Source organism: Canis lupus, chromosome 23 (assembly GCF_048164855.1).
Source record: "Canis lupus baileyi chromosome 23, mCanLup2.hap1, whole genome shotgun sequence".
Classification (NCBI taxonomy): Eukaryota; Metazoa; Chordata; class Mammalia; order Carnivora; family Canidae; genus Canis; species Canis lupus.
The window spans coordinates 101934-124441 of NC_132860.1; the positions used below are offsets into that span (position 1 = coordinate 101934).

The window sequence follows — 22508 nt, forward strand, 5'->3', positions numbered from 1 at the left end:
GTCCCGTGGAAACTTTAAAGTGGGGCTGGTTTTTCTGATTGCTATGAGAGACAGTGATTCTGCTTTGGTTCTTCCTCCCATCCAGATATATGAGGCACCGCTCAGGAAGGCATTGGCACTCTGAATTATCCAGCGTTGCAGGGTTTTGGCTCCAGAGAATTGGCAAGGGAGATGTGGGGTCCCTCAAAGGTGAAACTAAAGATCTTATTGCAAATAGAACTTGATTATATTTTGAAAAATCTCGGGGTTGTATTCGTAAATTTACAAAGGAAAATGTAAATTCAACTGCATAAGAGCTTTGTAGTTCATGAGGTTTTCCTTCTGTTCTGATGGACTACTTTATATTTTTAACAGGCAAATAACACGAGTGGAGCACTTACTTATATGTCAAGCTCTGTCCATATAGCACCTGTATTGGTTCCATTTTATAACTCTGGGGACTAATGGCCAGGAAATGAGGGAAAGTGGCCCAAAGTCACATACATGATAAAATGTGATCTTTAGAAAGAAAGAAAACCTCAAATATAAATAAAAAAAACCCCTACCATTTACCATGTGATCTTTACGTTCCAAGCATTGATTAAATTAGTTCACATTTCATTTAAGGCTCATGGTAAACCCATTAGGTAGGTATTATGATTGTGTTTTAGTCTGGAATTTAAAGCTCATAGAGGTTAAATAACTTGTTCAAGACACTAAGCTTTAAATTGCAGAATTGACATTTAGACCTAGGTCTGATTTACAAGCTTTTACTGTTACATAATAAGGATTCTTACCCTTAAATATATCTCACATACCCACACATCTCAGCCTCACTCAGGCACCAGATAGTTTTCATCATGACTCCACTGGAAATCATTTTTTTAAGTAACTATTTTTCATTAGAATCTCATTTGCCTGCCTCCTGCCCTCACATATGTACCCATAGGCCTTTCTCCTTCCAGCTTACAGCAGAAATGATAACCCAATAGTTTATCTCTTTGCATATGCTACATGTTTTATATGCCCCAAAAAGCATAGGATAATGAGATTTGGAGTTAGGCATCTTGATCCAAATCTGGATTCTAAATCCTACTCCCTTTTGTGGCCTCTGAAAAATAAACCACTTTGAGCTTCAGTTTTCATGTCTGTGACACAGGCTAGATGTACCTCCGCCAGAGGGCCGTTGTGACAGCTGGGACCACAGGAGAAGATCCTTAATACTGAGCAGGTATTCAATCCGCGGAAGGAAACATCAGGTGAGGTGGCCATCTCCCCGTGCAGCCTGGGAAACTCCTGGAGTCCCTGAGGCTCCTTAAGGGGTCTGTGACCTCAGGACAGCACTCATAATAATACCAAGACTTTAGTTCCCCTTTCCACGAGTTTACAGCAGTCATCTACACAGACTAAAGAACATTAGATGGCACTTCAGACTGAATGCAAAAGCAGTTTCCAGCACCCAGTTACCTTCCAATAAGATAGAGAGAAGCTCTGCATTGGAGTCGCCTGGAGATCTTTAAAAACTATGGATGCCGGGCTCTCACCACATTCTTACTTAATTGCTAAGGGGTAGTATCTGGCACATTGTGAGTGTTGGGAGGCTATTAAAGTTCATCTAGTGATTTGAATGTGCAGTAAAGTTAAATTGGCATTTGCTTTTCAATGGGTGTAAAGTTTTTGTTAAGTAAGATGAGTAAATTCTAGAGATCCACTGTACCACTGAGTACTTAGTTAATAATACAGAATTGTACACTCTAAAATATGTTATAGTTCTCATGTTAAGTGTTCTCATCAGGAAACAGAAACCCCACAAAAGAACACAAAAAAATATTGGAGCTGACGGATATGCTTAAGGACCTCGGTTGTGGTGAAGGCAGCAGAGGAGTACATATACGTTAAATGTGTGCATTTGTTTGTATATAAAGTATAACTAAAAACACCTAAAAATAAAAGTAAAGGAATGTTGAGTAACCTAAAAAAGGAGATTTATAAAACTATGTATCAGTGCCACTCTTCACACTAATTTTTATTTTGGAAAATAACAGTTATGTTTAAAAATGTTACTTGTATTAATGTGTGATGAGCTTCAATACTTCTTTCAGAGTTATAAAGGTGTTCTGAGACCAAGAGTTTAGGAGATGTTGGTATGTCTGCGTGGGCATTAAAGCCCTGAGCTCTGGAGCCAGACTGCCTGTTGAGATCATGGCCCTGCCATGGCAGCCTTTGCCACCTGGGGCACTTTATTTACCCTCTCTTGGTTTCAGGCTCCTTGTCCATGAAATGTGTATGATAATAAAATTCACCTCTTAGATATTTTGTGAGGTTAAATGAGTAAAACACATAACATACTTAGTACAGTACATGGGATATTATAGTGATTTCCCCAATATACGCCCTTCTCGTTACTCTTCTGGTTGAGTGGCTAACATTGATTTTAACAGAAAAACCTGCAGGCCAAGCCGTTCTTCCAACCGACTCTCTTTCCACACAACCATGGAGTAGGAGCCTGTAGAGTCTATTGGAGAAATTGGCAGGAAATGTTACGGGCCTGGTCACTCCACACCGTGGGCTTTGGTTCATTTCTCTGTACAGTGGCAACACTACTTTGCCGCCCTTCAGTTCAATGAATGCATGACTAACAGAGGAGGTGGCACCAAGATGACCATGTGATTTGGGGAGAGGAAGAGATGGCTTTGCAAAGAGGCGGGATGTGTTTTATCAGCCAAAATATACCCAGACTGCACACTCTTTCTTAAGTCACTCCCCTTTGGTTCAGACAGTTGCCAGCCTTAAGATCCCACATTCCTTCTGGCTTTTTCTCACAAACATGATTCACTTCTTGATGATATAACACATCTTTATTCCCACGGTGATATTCAGCAGCATTAGTCACAATCATAACAATAAAAGTGTCTCCTCATAATTGAGAAAGACAGAGAGATGAATAATTCAATAATGCTGAAGGCCATCAACATAATCAAAATTCCCTGTAACAGAAGAAGGGGGGGAAAAAGAATCATGGCATTAGCACAATAATGGTTTTTCTGATGACAATGAGGTAGCAACACCCAGGTAAGAAAAGGTCTCCCACAAGTCTCAAGTGTCTCTGATGCTTAGGAAGTAAAATGCTGGAGGATCATGAGAGTAAACAGTTGCTTCAGCACAGGATAGCACAGCACATGATTTTCTTAGAGAAAGTCATGCAAAACAATCCACTTTCTATATCATATTCCAGAAATGCCCCATTTCATAAATATACTCAATACAAAGCGATAATGTCAAAAGGTGGTCTGTTGAAGGAGAAAGAAAGGTTAAGAAATAGGAAAAAAATAGAAGCAGAAGTAGAAAAAGAAAGAAGGAGAGGGGGAAACCCCTACAGGCCCAGACAAAAGAGGAACATGTAGAAAAAGATACACATGAAGAAGCGTAGGTGAATAGTACCATCTTCTGTTCCTTTTGTCGCTGCCGGAGACCTTCAAAAGGCTGTGCAGCCTGGCAACAGAGAGCGCGGTAGGACACACCTTGTTGGGGCCCAGACGCCGGACACACTAGTGTTTTGCCAGGGAGACTCTGTGAAGGTCCGTGTGGGTAACTGTCTCTGTCTTTATGTTCTGACTATAGGTTGAAATACTGTTTTAGAGTCACATGGTTTTTAATGGCTACATAATAATATCTCACCGTATAGTTGCCTTAAGTCATTTATTCTTTAGTGACAGGAAAGAATTTATTTCCTTTTCCTCCTCTTCTGTTGCATTAAGAATAATATTCTTGTACACACGCCCTTTTGTGTAGGTGTCTAACTGCTTTGGAGATAGCTACCTGGATATCTTTCATATAAGTAAATGCCTCCTCGCTTTCCAATATGATAGTAACATTTCAGATTTCTGCCACCGATACATAGGAACATCCTTTTCACCATTTCCCTACCTGTGACAATTTTTATAGCTTTAATTTTTGCCAAGCTAATAAATGTATCTTTGTCCACTATCAATTTGATTCACATTTCTCTGGCTACTAGTGAATTCAGGCATCACTCTGAGTAGATTTGGCCACCACATTTGCATTTTTGTAAATTCCTTCCTCATGATTTTGTCCATTTTTAAAATTGTGTTCTTGGCTTTTTGTCAGTTATATTCATTCTTTGTATGTAAAAGCATTGAAATTGCTGTTATCTGCTTTAAAAATATTTTCCACTTATTTTACCATAACAGATTTTATATATAAATATATATGTATTTTATCCTTTTTTTGATTTCCAGATCAATATATATTATACATTCCCATTGTGTCCCTTCCCAGTCAACCCCCTACCCATCCAGAGGCAGCCACTATTCTGATTTCTAACACCATTTATTAACTTTGCCTGTTCATTTTTGTATCTGAATTTGCCAGCATAATAGATTGAGATTCATCCATACTGTTGCATGTATCAGCAGTTTGTTCTCTTTTTTATTGCTAAGTAGTATTCTGTTGTTCGAATTATCCGTTTCTTTAGCCACTCTGTTGTTGATAGACATTTGAATTGTTTCTAGTTTTTAACTGTTATGAATAGGTTTCCGTGAACATTCTTGTCTCTATCGTCGAGACATAAAATAGGCCTGGTTAATTTTGATAAAAATAACCAAATAGTTTTCCAGTGTGATTGAGCCATTTTACATTCCCACCAAAAATGTATAAGAATTCCATTTGCTTCACATTCTTGCCAACATTTGCTTTTGCTAGTCCTTTTCATTAGTCATTCTGGTGAGCATACAAATGTGATTTTGAATTTGCATTCCTCTGGTAACTAATAATGTTGAGCACATTTTTACATGCTTACTGGTGGTTGGCGTATCAATCTTTGCAAAATGCTTGTTCAAGTCCTACTCATTTTTTAGGTCTTTTTATTATTGATATTCAGCCGTGATTAATATATTCTGGATATGGATTTCCAGTCAGATTTATGCATCCTATGCATTCTCTTTTCTTGTTTTTTTTTTAACTTTTAATTGATTTAATTTTTGTAAATGATTTTACTTATTTATGAGAGACACACAGAGAGAGGCAGAGACACAGGCAGAGGGAGAAGCACGCTCCCTGTGGGGAGCCCAGTGTGAGACTCCCAGGACCCCAGGATCACACCCTGAGCCAAAGGCAGACGCTCAACCACTGAGCCACCCAGATGTACCTTCTTTTTTTTTTAAATTGAGATATAATTGACATATAACATTGTGTGAATTTAAGGCATGCAGGATATGGATTTGAAGCATTTATATATGCAATATGATTACCGTTGTGGCATTAGCTAATATCTTGCTCATGTCACAATTATCATTTCATTTTTTGTAATGGGAACAATTTAAGATCTAATATCTTTGCAACATTGAAGTATATAGTACAGTATTTTTAACACTAAACACAATGCTGTACATTAGATCTCCAGAACTTACCCATCTTCTAATTGGAAGCTTGTACTCTTTGACAAACATCTGTCCAAATTCTCCACCCTACAGCCCCTGGTAAACACTCTTCCACTCTGTTTTTATGAATGTGGCTTTTTTAAGATTCTACATGTAAGTGATATTGTACAGTATTTGTCTTCCTCCATCTAGTCAGATGGAGATCTCACGTAGCATAGCTTCAAAGTCCATTTATGTTGTTTCAAATTGTAGGATTTCCTTCTTTCTTGTTGCTGCAGCACATATACATCCATTGATAGACGCTTAATTTGTTTCCATGTTTTGATTATTGTAAATAATGCTGCAATGACTATGAAGGTGTTCATATCTTTTTGAGTTAGTGTTTTCTATTGTTTCTGAAAAATAGAAGTCGAATCACTGAATTACATAGTAGTTTTATTTTTGATTTTTTGAGGACTGTCCATATTGTTTTCCACAGTGGCTGCACTAATTTACATTCTCACCAACAGTGTGCAATTCCATTTCCTCCACAACCTCACCAACACTTGTTATTTCTTGTCTTTTTTTGGTAAAAGCCCTCTAACAGATGTGAGGTGATCTCTGTTGTGGTGTGATTTGCATCTTCCTGATGACTTAGGATACTAGCATCTTTTCATGTACCTGTTAGTCATCTGTTATGTCTTCCTTGAAAAAATGTCTATTCAGATCCTCTGCCTATTTTTTAATTGGATTTTTTTTGCTATCAAGTTGTACAATTGCTTTATATATTCTTCTTATTAGATATATGATTTGTAAATACTTTCTCCTATTCTGTAGACTGAATTTTTACTTTATTAATGATTTCCTTCGTTGTGCAGAAACTTTTTAGTTTGATACAGTCCGACTTGTTTATTTTGCTTTTGTTGCTTTTGCTTTGGGTGTCAAATTAAAAAAGTCATTACCAACACAGATATCAAATAGTTTATTACTTGAGTTTTTTTCTAGGAGTTTTGTGGTTTTAGGTCTTACAGGATCTGAATTGATTTTTGTGTGTAGTGTAAGATAGTGATCAAGTTTCATTTCTTTGTGTGTGGCTGTTTAATTTTTCTCATACTATTTATTGAATAGACTATCCTTTTCCCCATCGTATATTCTTGACTCCTTTGTTGCAAATTAACTGACCATATATGCATGGGTTTATTTCTGGACTCTTAATTCGACTGATCTCTGTGTCTATTTGTTTACTAATACCATACTGTTTTGAAAATGAAAGCTTTGTAGCATAGTTTGAAATCAGTAAATGTGATGCCTTCAGCTTTGTTTTTCTTTCTCAAGATTGCTTTCGCTGTTTGGAATCTTTTGTGGTTCCATAAAATTTTAGGACTGTTTTTTATTTCTGAGAAAAATGCCATTGGCATTTTGATGGGGATTGCATTAAATCTGTAGATTGCTTTGGGTAGTATGGAAATTTTAACAATATTAATCCTTCCAATCCATGAATAGGAGACATCTTCCCATTTGTGCCTTCAATTTCTTTCATCAATGTTTTACAGTTCTCAGTGTACAGATCTTTCACCTTCCTGATTAAATTTATTCCTAAATAACATTTTTAATGTAATTGTATATATGATTATTTTCTTAATATCTTTCTCATAGCTCTTTTTAGTGTATAGAAATGCAACTATTTTTTTTTGTATATTGATTTTTGCATCCTGCATTCTAATTGAATTTATTTTCTTAGTTCTAGTATTTTTTTGATGGAGTCTTTAGGTTTTTCTAGGTATAATTAATGTCCTCTGCAAACAGAGACATTTTTACTTCTTCCTTTCTGATTTGGATGCATTTCTCCTCTTCTCTTTTCTTTTCTTTTCTTTTCTTTTTTTTCTTTTCTTTTCTTTCTTTCTTTTCTTTTCTTTTCTTTTCTTTTCTTTTCTTTTCTTTCTTTTCTTTTCTTTTTTTCTTTTCTTTTCTTTCTTTTTTTTCTTTTCTTTCTTTTTTCTTTCTTTTCTTAAGATTTTATTTGTTCATGAGAGACACCGACAGAGAGAGACAGAGCCAGAGGCAGAGGAAGAATCAGGCTCCATGCAGGGAGCCGGATGCGGGACTTGATCCCAGGACCCCGGGGTCACGCTCGGGCGGAAGGTGGCGCTAAACCGCTGAGCCACCCAGGTGTCCCTCCTCTTCTGTTTTTTTTTTTTTTTTTTTCCTGTTTTTTCTTTCTTTCTTTCTTTCTTTCTTTCTTTCTTTCTTTCTTTCTTTCTTCTTTCTTTCTTTCTTTCTTTCTTTCTTTCTTTCTTTCTTTCTTTCTTTTCTTCTTTCTTTCTTTCTTTCTTTCTTTCTTTCTTTCTTTCTTTCTTTTTCTTTTTTTCTTTCTTTCTTCCTTCCTTCCTTCCTTCTTTCTTCTTTCTTCTTTCTCTTTTTTCTTTCTTTCTTTCTTTCTTTCTTTCTTTCTTTCTTTCTTTCTTTCTTTCTTTCTTTCTTTCCTTTCTTTCTTTTTCTTTCTCTTCTTTCTTTTTTCTTTCTTTCTTCTTCTTTCTTCTTTCTTCTTTTTCTTTCTTTCCTTTCTTCTTTCCCCCAATTGCTCTGGCTAGGACTTCTTGTACTAGGTTGAATAGAAATTATAAGTAGGCATCCTTGTCTTGTTCCTGATTTTAGAGGAAAACCTTTTGGCTTCTTACTGTTTAGTATGTTAGCTATGGGCTTGTCATACATGCCTTTATTATGTTGAGGTGTGCTCCTTTATCTCAGTGTGTTGAGAATTTTTTTTTCATGTTGAATTTTGTCAGATTCTTTTTCTTCATGTATTAAGATGGTCTGATGATTTTAATTGTTCATTGTGTTAATGAGATATATCACACTTATTGATTTGTGTATGTTGAACCATATGTACATCCCTGGAATAAATGCCACTTGATAATAGTGCATAAGACTTTTAATAAACTATTGATTTCATTTTGCTAATAATGTGTTGAAGATTTTTGCATCTATGTTCATCCTGGATATTGGCTTGCAATTTTCTTTTCTTATAGTGTACTTGTCTGGGTTTTATATGAGTAATCTTGGGCTTATAAAATGATTTTGGACCCTCCTTTTCTATTTTTTGTAAGATTTTAGGGATTGGTGCTAATTCTTCTTTAAATTTTTAGTAGAATTTGCCAGTGAAGCCATCTCGTTTTGGATTTTTCTTGTGGGAGGTTTTTGATTACTAATTAAGTATTCTTACTAGTAATCAGTGTATTCAGGACTAATTTGTTAATGCCAATTGTTTTCAGTTTTTCTTAGTCTGGTATCTTTACTTCAACTTTACTTTTAAAGAATATTTTCATTGCACACGGAATTCCAATTGGCAGTATTTTATTTTGGCATTTTACAATGTCATTCCAATGCTTTCTGGCCTCTGTCAGGCCTCCAAATGCAAAGTCAGTTAGAAACTTATCTTTGTTCCTTTGAATGTAATGTATTCACCTCCATCTCTACTCCCAGTTTCTTTTGCAGTTTTGCTGTCATCTATCTATCTATCTATCATCTATCTATCTATCTATCTATCTATCTATCTATCTATCATCTATCTATCTATCTATCTATCATCTATCTATCATCTATCTATCTATCATCTCCCCACAGCAAGTTGAGTATCATGTGCTTTAGGTAGTTTTCCTTGTATTTTCCTGTTTGTGGTTCCTGTCTTGTGTTTTACAAAATCATCGGCCATTGTCTCTGTGAGCATTGGCCTGTGTTACATTTTCATTTTCTCTCCTGCTGTTCTTCAATTGTATATAGGACACATTTTTTTCTGCTCTGTATGTCTCTTATGTTTGTTCTTCCTGATATATATATATATTTTTTTTTCTTTTTAATTTTTATTTGTTTTTTCAGATAGAAAAAGTGAGAGAGAGGAGAAAGCACAGGAGCAGGAGGGAGAGGGAGAGGGAGAAGCCAGCTGCCCACTGAGCAGAGAGACTGGCTCAGGGCTTAATCCTGGGACCCCGGCAAATCCTTAACCGACTGAGTCACCAGGTGCCCCTCTTTCGAATATTTTATATAATTTTCTCCTTTACAGGCATTAGTCTTCGTATTTTACACTGATTCTCTTCCTGTGTGCTTCTGATGCGTCTAGTATGCTGTTTGCCCCAGCTGCTGAGTGCTTAGTTTCGTTTGCCATAGTTCAGTTCTCTACATTCCAATGACTTCTATCTAATTGGTGTCAGTGTCCTGTAATATTCTCTAACTTGTTCTCTTCTCTCTTGGACATAACAGCCATATTTATTGTCAATATATCTAATGATTCCACCATCTGGGTCACCTCTGAGTGGTTTCTATCATTGATTATTTTTTAAAGATTTATTTGGGGGTGTGAATGAGGGGCAGAAGGAGAGGGGGAAAAAGAATCCCGAAGCAGACTCCTGAGCACAGACTCTGATGTGGGCTCCATCCCAGGATCCTGAGATCCTGACCTGAGCTGAAATCAAGAGTTGGACACTGAACCAACTGAGCCACTCAGGCGCCCCGATTATTGTGGTTTTGTGTCTCAGACCTTCTGTCCTATCTTCTGGCATGACTAGTTTGTTTTGTTTTGTTTTATTCTTAGTAATAGACATAGTATGCAAAAAAATGGTAGGAATTCTAAATTGTAATCTTTCTCTGGGGAAGATTTAATTTTCTTTCACCAGACAGATTAAGGGAAGGTAACTATGATCAAAATAATTCAAGGATGAATTTCAGTTTTTGGGTGGGTGGTCTGTTTCCTTTATCCTTAGTTCTAGGATGTATCTTTCTTCACAAGTGAAATTTTGGGGTGTTTACCAGACTCCACCCTTCCTCTCAGTGGACAATGTGTGTGTGTCCCCAGCACTGCATGACTCCTGAAATCTCTTCTTGGCCTTTTAGCCTCTTAGCTTCCTAACAACTTGGCCTTTGAGCTTTGCATCCTATACATCTTAGGTGTAGGCAAATAACTTGTGAAGGAAAGCAATGGAGACTTTTGGGTCCTTTTCAACGTGTCCAAGTTTTACACATTCCTTGCACTTTAAATTCTGGCTGCCATGGTTTCTTTCGTGTGTATTCAAACAGAATTTTTTTTATCATTTTAATAAGCTTTTAATAAAAGTGGTTTTCGCTAGAAAGATGCTCTGATATAAACTACTCTGTTGTAACCAGAAAAAAGCATTTTTATGTTTATTAGTATTTTCAGTAAACCAGTTGTTGGTTATTTTGATCCATTCTAATGTGTGCATGATTTTTTTTTTTTTTAACCAATTTCTGCTCTTGTCATTATATATTTCCTTTGTTCCTCTTCCTTTGGAACAGGAATTTTTCATGTTTTCTCTCTTTTAATCTCTGAGATTAATATTTGGACCATTATTTTCAAAGTTTCATATTTTATAGTACCAACATTTCTAAACTATGAATTATCTTAAAAGTACTGCTTTACCTTCTGCCCTCAAGTTTTTGAGATTTCATTTCAGAACATCTTTGGATTTATATTATGATTTCTTCCCTTATCCAATAATTACTTTAATGCATATTTCTTAATATCTTACCACATAGGGACTTTTGAAATTATTTTTATCATTGTTGATTGTTTTATTGCACAAGAACATACACTAAGACTTCAACCTTGGTATTTATCTGGAATTGATATATTTAACAATATATAGTCATCCTTTGTTGGTTATGTGTTACAAAAATGTGTATTTTTGGTTGTTGGGTAGAGTAGACTAAGTATATCTATACCATTATTAAAACATATCAAAGTCTAGGGACACCTGGGAGGCTCAGTGGTTGAGCATCTGTCTTCAGCTCAGGTCATGATCCCGGGGTTCTGGGATTGAGTCCCGCATAGGGCTCGCTGCATGGAACCTGCTTCTCCCTCTGCCTATGTCTCTACCTCTCTCTGTGTGTCTTTCATGAATATATAAATAAAATCTTTAAAAAATATATATCAAAGTTTAAAGTTCCTCAAACCTTCACCTTCTTCTCAGGGAAAACTCAGGCCATTAGCAAACACAAATAGCAAAAACACCATTTGCTCCCTTCTCACTTACTTATATGTTAATGACTGACTGGCATTTACTTTATTTTAAATCTCAATGTATATTATTATTACTGCATTACACAAGAAGTATTGTATTTGTCCACACATTTATCACATTCTTTGTTCTTCATTCCTTCTTGATCTCATTGTATTATCATTTTCTTCCTATTTGAAGTTCATTCCTTATCATTCCTTTAATGCTAGTCTGCAGGGGGAATATTCAATTTTTGTATCTCTAAAAATTCTTCATTTTTGTAAGGATTTTTCTTTTCATTTTTTTTGTTCCAAGTTTTTGTTTAAGTTCTAGTTAGTTAACATGTAGTGTAATACTGGTTTCAGTAGTAGAATTTAGTGATTCATCACTTATATACAACACCCAGTGCTCATCACAAGTGCCCTCCTTCATGCCCATTATCTACTTAGCCCATCCCCTGCCCACTTCCTTCTACCAACCCTTAGTTTGTCCTCTACAGTTAGAAATCTATTTCCCGGTTTGCCTCTCTCTTTATTTTCCTCCTTTGTTCATCTATTTTGTTTTTTAAATTCCATATGTGAGTGAAATCGTGTGGTATTTGTCTTTCTCTGACCAACTGATTTCACTTAGCATAGTACTCTCTAGTTCTATCCATGCCATTGCAAATGGCAAGATTTCATTCTTTTTTATAGCTCACAACAATGAGCAGTGAATGATAGGTTATTGGTTGGCAGTTATTTTTTTCAGAACACTGAAGATATTGTTCAGTTTTGTGGCTTTTATTGTTGCTTTTGAGAAGTTAGGTGTCAGTCCAGTTGCTTCTACATTTTCCTTTTGGTAATTTAGTTTTTGTTTTAGTTTTAGATAAGATTACTGGGAATTGATAAAGAAAAAAATCCCCATAATTTGAAAAATAACTACTTTGACTCAACAAATTGATAGAGTGCAAAAGGATATATATATATACACAAGACTAAATATCTAAGTTCAAGATTTTAACATAAGATGTCTCAGAGCTTCATGTCAAAATAAGGCCACTTATTGGTACTTCCATGTGAATTTTAATGGTACTTCCATGTGAATTCATGTTTTCCAATAATTAGACCATTGACTGTCCCTGTAACTTGTCTAGTTTGCAGATCTAACCATTTCCTTTCCAGGCTACTGTTACTGTCCCCTAAAATTGCCTTATGACTATTCCAGATGATGAAACCCTATAAATGCCCTTTTCTGTTTCCCCCTATTGTGTCTGGGAACCTATGTTCCCCCTTGATCACCAAATTTAATAGATTCAGTTTTTAATTGTCACTGATTTTCCTGGTGGTCTTTGACAGTGCTAGATAGTCACAGAGGCCCCAGAGAGGTCTAGCCAGACTCCTCACAATTAAGGTTCTAGCCTCTTGACTCATTTATTGGCAATTCCACTGACTACCTGTGAGCAGCCCCGTCCAGGGTTTGCACATTCATGGTGATGAGGTAAGTCTAGCACTTTTTATTGAGTAGGGTTTATTTTATTTGTCCTAGGAAGGTTTCCCAGGACTTTTTCATTATCTCTTCACATCTGCTCTTGTTTTCTTTTCCCTTGATGGAGTGGTGGTGAAGAAAAAGATGGTCTGCCAAAACTTTGCCACTAACTATCCTGTCTATTCATCTGCCTTTTATCTATATTTTTGCCAATCTATAAAAATAAATCCCAGGGAAGGAGTTATGTGTTGTTAGCTTGCCACCAGGAGTAATAAGTAAAATGTTCTTTGAACAATATCTTATCTAGGACCAATTATCTTGGATTAATCATTAAAGTCTTATAAGAACCTTCTCCAGTCTTGTCTATATGTAGGAAATTTGCTGTAAGAGAGACTCTTCTTCACATATTCCCCTGTTGTAGGCTGCTAATTTCTTGTCAGAAAAGCTTTGGATTTTCCAAGGCCTTCACTATCCCTATTATCTTCTTACTTCCTGGTAATCATTGACTAGATTCTCAGAAATTAATTCTGTACTATATCTCAGTGAATGATTTGACTTTCATCTTGATGACTCTGATTATAAAATAAATTTGTCTTTTTTTTTCCACTAGCAGATGTGGACTACTCTTCCTTGCCAGCCATCTAATTATTCATTCTTTGTCACCTTAGACAAATAATTGGTTATTTTGGAAATATCAGAGAAAGATTACACTTAAGCCTCATTGGATAAGGTCTTACTAAAATCATCACCACTACTTCCACGCTACCACACTTATTACAGATATTAAGCTGTAGTACTCTAGCAACTTTACAAAAGTAAATGGTCCAAATGATAGGGCACCTAATACACAGGTGGCCCAAGCTCCTCAGAATTAGGAACTAGACTGCTCCACTCAAGATGACTGAAATAAAACTACCCTCCGTCAAGATGACCAATGCCATTGATGGTGATTGGATCATCCTCTCAGCTATTTTATCTCCTCTGTGCTACTTTAAAGTTTTAGATTATTTGGTAGACAATCCTACTAACACAATACTACCAAGTCAGCCTTCTTGAAAATCAATATTGCCATGTTTCTTCATTCATTCATGCTGACAATAAGAGACAAACTCCTGAAACTGATCAAGAAGAAATAGGAAATCTAAGTATACTGGTAACAGATAATTCTTACAATTTCCCACAAAGAAAAGCCCAGACCCAGGATATTTCACCAGTGAAGACTTTCAAATGTTTATGGAATATTTCATATCATTTTAATCAAATTTGCCAAAAAGTATCAGAGGAAGCAATGTTTTCTAACTCATTTTATAATGCCAGTAATAACCAGACACAAATAAAGTCAGCACAAGAAAAAATGACTATAGGTCAATATCCGTTATAAATATAGATGCAAAAATCCTTAACAAAATACTAGAAAGTCGAATCTAACAACATTTAAAGAAAATTATACGGCATGACTGAGAGGGATTTATCCCAGGAATGTAAAGTTTATTTAAGATTAAAAAGTCAATCAGTGCAATGCATCATAACAATAGAACAAAGGACAAAATCCACATAATCATCTCAGTTGATACAGAAAAAGCATTTCACTAAATTCAACACACATCGTGAATATGTTCAACAAACTAGGAAGAGAAAAAACTTCTTCAACCTGATCAAGTCCATCTAAAAAACCCTGGGTCAACATCATACTTAATGATGAAAGACAATATGTTTTCCTTCTAAATACAGGAAAAAGATGAGGAAGGATATCTGCTCTTGCAACTTTGATATTTTACTTCCATGTGGACTCCCTTTTCCTTAGGTGATGACTCTCCAGCTTTCTTGGCAAATTTTGATGGGTCTTGTTGATTATTTTTTCTTTCCACGTAGATTTACATTTTTTACATTTCCTGAAACTAGTATTAGTGGTGTTTTGGAAAGAGCAGGATTAAATGCCTATTTTCAGTATATACCATGTTTAATCAGAAGTCTAGTCTAAATATTAAATCTAAAACCCAAACCATAAAAACACTCACAATTCTAATGTACATCTGGGACTATGAATTACTACCATACTGCTATACCTGTAGTTTTCTTCTTATAGCACTCATTTACATTATACTAATTGGTGTACATGTTTTATCTTCTCTACTCATCTGTGAATTCCTAAAAGTGGAGGGTTGTAATGTGTTTATTTTTCTATTCCACAATGCCTGGTATAACCCATCAGAAATTATGATTTTTGTAAATGTTTGTAAATAAAAGAAAATATATGTGCCCACAACATTATTTGGATTTTGCTGATTGGATGCTAATAAACTTTTACGATAAATACACCTATTACTCCTTGCCATAAAAAAAAAGCAATATACTTACAATGAATAGGGTAGCAATGCCTTGACACTGACTAACTGCTTGAACATAGCCACAAAAGTAGTGTTGATCTAGAATGAGACCAAATGCAATGAGAATGATTCCAGCTGTTGCTCCCAGGGCACTAAGAAAATTCATTATTCGGCTCATCTTCACCTGAAAGAGATGAAGATCATGACATTGCGTCTACACACAAAGCAACGGTGAGGGAGACTGGATGGAGAGAGGATTTTAGTCACAGCATTGCAATGCCACAAAGCAGTTGTGTGATCCTATGGGTGTGACACTTCATCCCTTTGGGCTTCAGGTTCCCAGACACAGAATGAGGGAATCCAGTGAACTTTTAATAACCCTTCCATCTCCCACAATCTGTACCTAAGTTAACTCCCATTTAGTTGGGGGGAGGGATGCACACTGAACAAAAGAGGTACTTAGGCGTAGCCACATTGATGCTCTGGTAAAAGTCAGGACCTACTTACATTTTTGTTTTATGACTCTGCTTAACTAAACACTGTATATCTTTGCAATTTTTATTTTTTCCTAAAACTTCAAACCTACAGGAGAAGTCCTGTGTTGGAAATAATTTTTTGGATTGTTGATTAATTGATTAATATTTGGTTCATTGAGAAAAGTAAAATATTCTACTTATGATTTATCTGTAAGTTAAAATTTTGCATTATTAACACTGTATTATTTATTTTGAACTTCTGCTTTTAAGATTTAACTAGGTTGTCTTGACAGTGTGTCTATTATGTGAGTCAAACTAGTGCCTTTCAAAGTGTCTGGCATGAGGTGACACCAAAAATACAGGAAAAATGAATGAATGAGTTACTGGAATATTGAAACCCATTTCACCATTTGGTTTAGGAACTTGACATTTATTCTATGCTTCAGTGTTTTCATATATAAAATAAGAAACTGGATAACCTAGAAAACTCTTCCAGCACTAGTGTTTTATGATTCTATGGACAAAAGACAAATGCCCTTGATTGGTGTCAGTACTTGACAGTTTGTGGAATTATAGTGGGTTAATGATTTTCCACATTCATTTTCGAGGTGAAAATCAATTATTTCAGAGTTGCAAATTTTTAGTAAAGGACAAAATGTAACTCACCAGAGTTCCTGTGGGTTTTCTTTCCAGTGCAACTAGGAAGGCTCCAGAATTAATGAACTATTAAAAAGAATAAATAATCTCAGTGATAGGCTTGCTTAACTGAAATTAAAGAGTTCTCAGAGAATAGAATCCCTTTGTTTCTTTTGCATTCCTACCTTCCTAGTTCACATGATCCAGAGCAGTGAGCACAGATGCCTCATAATATTGTCAGCAAATAATTAGTGGACAAATTGCTGGACTAGAAATTATTTTAGCCTTAACTATTTGAACATGGGATTTTTTTTTAAAGCTTTACTTGGCTTTAGTTTTCTTATACACCTTCTTTGTATAGCTGTTGTGGACTCAGCTCTGATATGACATACTGGTGTCAAACCAGTTTCACAACCAGTAAGATCAGATTCCGTCATTCATTTTTTAAAATTTATTTCTTCATGACAGACACACAGAGAGAGGCGGAGACACAGGCAGAGGGAGAAGCAGGCTCCATGCAGGGAGCCTGACGTGGGACTCGATCCCGGGACCCCAGGGTCATGACCAGGGCCCAAGGCAGACGCTCAACCGTTAAGCCCCCCAGGGGTCCCAGATTCTGTCATTCTTACAAGAAACACCTTTCACACCATTTGCAATCCAGTATGTTCTCCTAACTAATATGCCTGGAATTCTGAAAACAATCCTAAATATATGTGTATGTATTCATGTGTGTATGTATATATGTAATATAATATGTATTATGTGTATGTATACATATAAAGTATATAATATATATGTACACACATACACATATATAGATATACTTGTTTATCATCCATTCACTTGTCGAGGGGTTGGCTTTTGTGAATAATGCTGCTCTAGACATGGAGGTGCAGATATATCTTTGACGTAGGGTTTTCATTTCCTCTGGATATATTCCCAGAAGTAGAATTGCTGGATCATACGGTAATTCTATTTTTAATTTTTTGAGGAAACTTCATTACATCTTTCATAGTGAGGGTTCATGTATTATTAACCTTTGGATCCTCTTTGCCTTCCTCTATGTGTGTGGCTTATAATAAATATCAACTCATTTTGAATGAATGAATGGACAAATGACATCAAAACCCAAGGGCATATTCCCAAAGGAACTTCAGGGCTGATGGAACATCAGCAATTCTGGTGAATTAATGGGGAAATAATTCCAGCAAAGTTGATTTTTATATTATCTTTTCAAGAGTATCATACAACTGAATGCAGCTCATTTTGTCATTAAGAATTCCCTAGATTCCCTGTTGGCATGGCTTCAAATTGAACTCATTGACTACACTCACCAAAACAGAGCTCCAGAATGGATATCCTGAAATAAATATAAAGGGGAACCTTGGGTATGGATTTTCCAAAGTGAAAATGAAAATGACTCCAAAAGAAAAGTTCATCACTCCAAATAGGATCTGCATAGCCTGTAAATAGAGAGAAAAGTCATGGTAAGGAAAAAGCGGAATAGTAGGTTACCTTTCAAAAAATGTACACAATCTTCTTTTGGTTAAAAGGATTTGTCAATTACCTTGTTTTATAAATAAGGGGAGGACAGTAGAAGCCCCTTTGTGATTCTCCCAGGTGCTTTCTTAATTCCTTTATCTGATATTTGGTAACAGGTAAAACGATCTAGATCAATGCTCTGGCAAATGTAACCCAGGGATTGGTAACATTAGGATCACCTGAGAATGAGAGATGCAGACTCTCAGGCCCTATATCCTATATCCCATACTTACTGAATAGAATCTCCAGGTTAGGCTGAGAGGTCCATGTCAAACTCTCCAAGCAGGACAGAAATGCAAATCAAAACCTCAAAGAGATAGGACCTCACATTAAAATGGCTATCATCGAAAAGACAAGATAGCAGGTGCTGGTGAGGATGTGGTGCACCGTTGGTGGGCATGTATCACTATAGAAAACAGTATGTATTCTGTTTTGTCTTTTAATCCTATTAAATCTTTCAAGTCTAATTTGCTCTTTTGCCATTCCCAAACTATGCTACCATGATGCTTTCTTTATCTATCTTTCTCTATCTCTATTCTTCTTTCCTTGTGTCCTTTTCATTATTAAAATTCCATCACTGATTCAGGGTTCAGATTAAGTACCGAATTTGCCATGGCATTGTCTCATTGCTTATAATTTTTATTTTTTTTAAAAATTTTATTTATTTATTCATGAAAATGAGAGAGAGAGAGAGAGAGAGAGAGAGAGGCAGAGACACAGGCAGAGGGAGAAGCAGGCTCCATGCAGGGACCCCGACTGGGACGGGATCCCAGGTCTCCAAGATCATGCCCTGGGGGGAAGGCAGCGCTAAACCTCTGAGCTACCCAGGCTGCCCTGTCTCATTGCTCAGATAGAAGTAACTGTTTCCCCTCTGGGTTCTCCTGCCCCTCACCCTCAACCATTTGTGGCTCTTATTAGATGCTATATTTAAATGTGATGTTTAATATTGTTATTTTATTATTTCTAAATATTACTTTGTTATTTCTAAATTATGTATTTATTCTCCTCAATGAGATAAACTAGGTCATATTTATTTCTGTAACCCCCATAGTATCTAACATATTTTTTGCACAGTTTAATCCATATTGTTAAAGCAATTTGAACTCTAAGAGAAGTTTCAGTACCATTATATTTGAATAGATACTAAAGCAGTTTAGACTGGTGGTCCTTTTCTGTATGTCAGTGGGCCATCTTTCTTCACCCCCCACCCCGGGAAAAAGTACATTTCTTTCTATTTTCTATTCTTGAAGCCTTGGGATTGAAAGATAAAATATTTTGTAAGATATAGGCACTATCATAACTTTAAACATACTGAATCACATTTTCTGAAAAAGATAATATTCATGAAATAGGTAGATGGGGAGGTGAGCATTTACAGTATTAAGGGGATTTTCTGCAAAAGCCCCACATATAAACATATCATATTGTGAAAATGAATTCTGAGTTTTGATTGAGAAAATGTAGAACTGTAGACTCAATAATAAAATCTGATCTATTGACTTCTACTTGATTTTTCTCTTCCTTTTCTCTGAACTTGACTAGGAAAAAACTCCTAGATGGTCAGCTTGGAGATTTTTACTTTAACTGCAACCTTCAAGAGCCCAGGGATTTTGGCTTATTCATTTTGTATTTTCCTCTCCATAGACCCTTGTACACAATTGGTTTAGAAATATGACACATACTTCCTGAATTGAATGGAAATAAAAGTTGGAATTACCTTGAAACATTGTGCCACTAGATATTTCTTTCCCTTTTCTTCCCCCCTCCATCTCCCATCCTAGTTTAGTTTCTATTGCAAAGTTTTGGAATCTATAATACCCTGCTGAGGTGGCTGATTAAGCCCATGGTTCATAGACTGGGTGGCTTATGAACAACAGAAACTTATTTCTCGTGATTCTGGAGGTTGAAAGTTTGAGATCAGGGTGTCAGCCTGATTAGGTTCTGGAGTAGACCCCTTCTGGGTTGCAGACTGATGACTTCCCTTTTGTAACTTCACATGGTGGAAAGAAAGCTAGCTACCTCTCTGACCTCTTTTTATAAGGGCACTACTCTCATTCATGAGGGCTTTACCATCATGAATGAATTATCCCCAAAAGCCCCACCTCCAGACACCATTACATTGGAATTATGGTTTCAACTATGAATTGTTGGGAACACAAACAGTCCATAACACATCCTCAGTAGAGTAACCATTGGGGAAAATCTGACTTACCCCTAAGATTTTCATTTTTGTAGCAAGTAATTTTGGAAAAGCACTCTTAGACTCAAAGGTTGGGGCTGTAAGGTCTGTTGGCTGCACATCAGGAATAGTGATCTCTGGAGGAAATACCAGAAATACAGGATTATGTGCAGTGTTTGGATTCATGATGGTGGAGTTGATATTTTGAAATTAAAAAATGTTCTTGATGGTACTTCAGTCTAGACCATGTTCTTCTCCTGTACCAAGGGTGTCTGGAGCTCTGGTATTGTTGTGCTTTGTCTTGGAATTATAGAACCATAGAGTCACAAAGTCATGGAATCTCAGTACTGGTCAAGATCTCAAGGTTAGTGAGTAAAATACCCAGGACTGGAGGTCGGAGAACCTGCCCAGTAGTCCTAGTTTAGTCAGGAATTCACTGTGACCTTGGACAAGTCACACCCTTCTCTTGGTTTCAGATTCCATAGATGTACATTGATCAGGCTGAGCTAGATGATCTGTGAAAACATTTTAGTTCCCAAATAAATGAGTATTGTGAACACTTATTCTAGTTCTCTGTCTTCAGGAGGTAGGGGATAAAACCTCTCAGGCCCTCAGAATTAATTAGTAATCCACTTCTTGAAGTAGACATAGTATCTATTTAGCCTGTTACTTTTGTTCCACCTGATTTTATTAGCTTTAGCTGTGGACAAACCACCTCAAAACATAGTGGCTTCAAACAACCAGCACTTGATTTCCTTCAGAATTCTGTGGGCCATAAGGATGGTTCCTCTCTCTCTCTCGCTCCCTAAGCATGATGACTAGAACAATGTTTCAATAGCCATAAGACAAATGGTAGAAAGATTACTTGAAGTTTTTATTATGCTTTAATTCATGCAAGCTAATTCTAGAGATACAGTTCTGAGATACTCAATCCTTAGATCATAAAAGCTTAGAATTAATTCCAAACCCCTTTATTTACTAGATATGAGGTCTTGACTAAATGATATATTAACTTACATATTCATATTAACTTACCTGTTTATTAAAATATTACATCTTTTATCTAAAAATTAGAATAATAATTGTTACCTTATAGGGCTATTATGAGTGAATTATAACCTATTTGGCATGAAGTGAATGCTAAATAAATTGTAATTACAAAAATAATAGCAATTAACATTTTCCCTTATTATTACTATTTTAATCATGGTAATTAAATGCTTCATTTTATGTTTACATTATTTTCAGAGTTTATTTTGGTTAGTTCTTTATCAGGTAAATATTCAGTGTATTTTTACAGGCTTAGGTATAGAAACTTTGGAGATGTCATACTGAATTGGTCCAGAAGTTATTTTATCTCATTTCTGTATTTCAGAGTGGCTATGAACCTCCATAGCTCTCCTGCTAATAAAGTATCTAGGCTCAGGGATGCCTGGGTGGCTCAGTGGTTTAGTGCCTGCCTTTGGCCCAGGGTGTGATCCTGGAGTTCTTGGATCGAGTCCTGCATCGGGCTTCCTGCATGGAGCCTGCTTCTCCTTCTGCCTGTGTGTGTCTCTCTCTCTCATCTCTCATGAATAAATAAATAAAATACTAAGAAAATACATGGCTAAGATAAATTTGTGCACTTACATTTCTTTCTTCCTATATCTTTAGATTTCTTTTTATTTTCCAATCTGCCAAAATCTACTCTTTTCTTGGGAATTATTCTAACTCTAAGTGGTTTATGGAATAATGTACAATATTACTGTATTACTCAGTGTTCCCAAATCAAGCTTTACTTCAGCCTGATATTGCTGGCTATTCCAGGGAAGTTACAATGATCCAAGTGATTGATGTTCTTGGATTCATGGTTAATGGGATCAGAACTCTCACTGTCACAACTTCCCGAATTCTCTTGCTAGAAAGTTCACAGAAAGGCCCTCTGTGCTTTCTGTAGCTCTTCTTTTCCTACAGCTGAAGCTCAATTTTGTTTTTAAATTTTTTATCTTTCTCTCTGTTGTAAAATATCCCCCTTTTAAATATCCATAGTCATATTCTAGACAGTAGAAGCCAACCAGTTTGATCAGATGTCACCTGTTTAGGGGTTTTCAGATCCTCTAGATTTCTCTTGCTCTTTAAGTTATAAATATCCCATGAATGATGATAAAACCTACTGTACTTCCCAGATATATTTCAGAAGGGGTAATGGGTAATTTGATATGAAGGAAGGGGATTATTTTAACTATGGACTAAAGGGGAAATAAAATCATTGCCCAGAACATCACACAGGTAAAAACATAATATATCAGAACCTAAAAATAAAGACCTTAATTAGAAAGATATGAAGGATATTGAAATGTAGGGTTTCTTAAATCAATGATGCTTAGTAAGTTTATCTAACAGAAAGGCTCACAGATGGCAAACACTGAATGTTTTAACCTTCCAAAAAGCTTTTCTCATATTTCCCTCTATCATGTGAATAGACAAACAAAATTATTATAAATGTAAGGAAATATGAAATATAGAAACAGAAATAAAAA

The 22508-nt window shown here is 36.0% G+C and overlaps 1 protein-coding gene across 1 annotated transcript; it reads right to left on the bottom strand.

Annotated features, from left to right (window-relative positions):
- Positions 1–2815: 2815 nt before the first annotated feature.
- Positions 2816–20293, bottom strand: LOC140614618 (membrane-spanning 4-domains subfamily A member 5-like). Its single transcript, XM_072793698.1, has 5 exons — positions 20023–20293; positions 17603–17731; positions 16299–16355; positions 15188–15340; positions 2816–2966 (listed from the first exon to the last, which is right to left on the bottom strand). The coding sequence occupies exons 1-5, from the start codon at positions 20173–20175 to the stop codon at positions 2865–2867; spliced, it is 594 nt and encodes a 197-aa protein (XP_072649799.1). The 5' UTR covers positions 20176–20293; the 3' UTR covers positions 2816–2864.
- Between the last annotated feature and the right edge of the window lie 2215 nt (positions 20294–22508).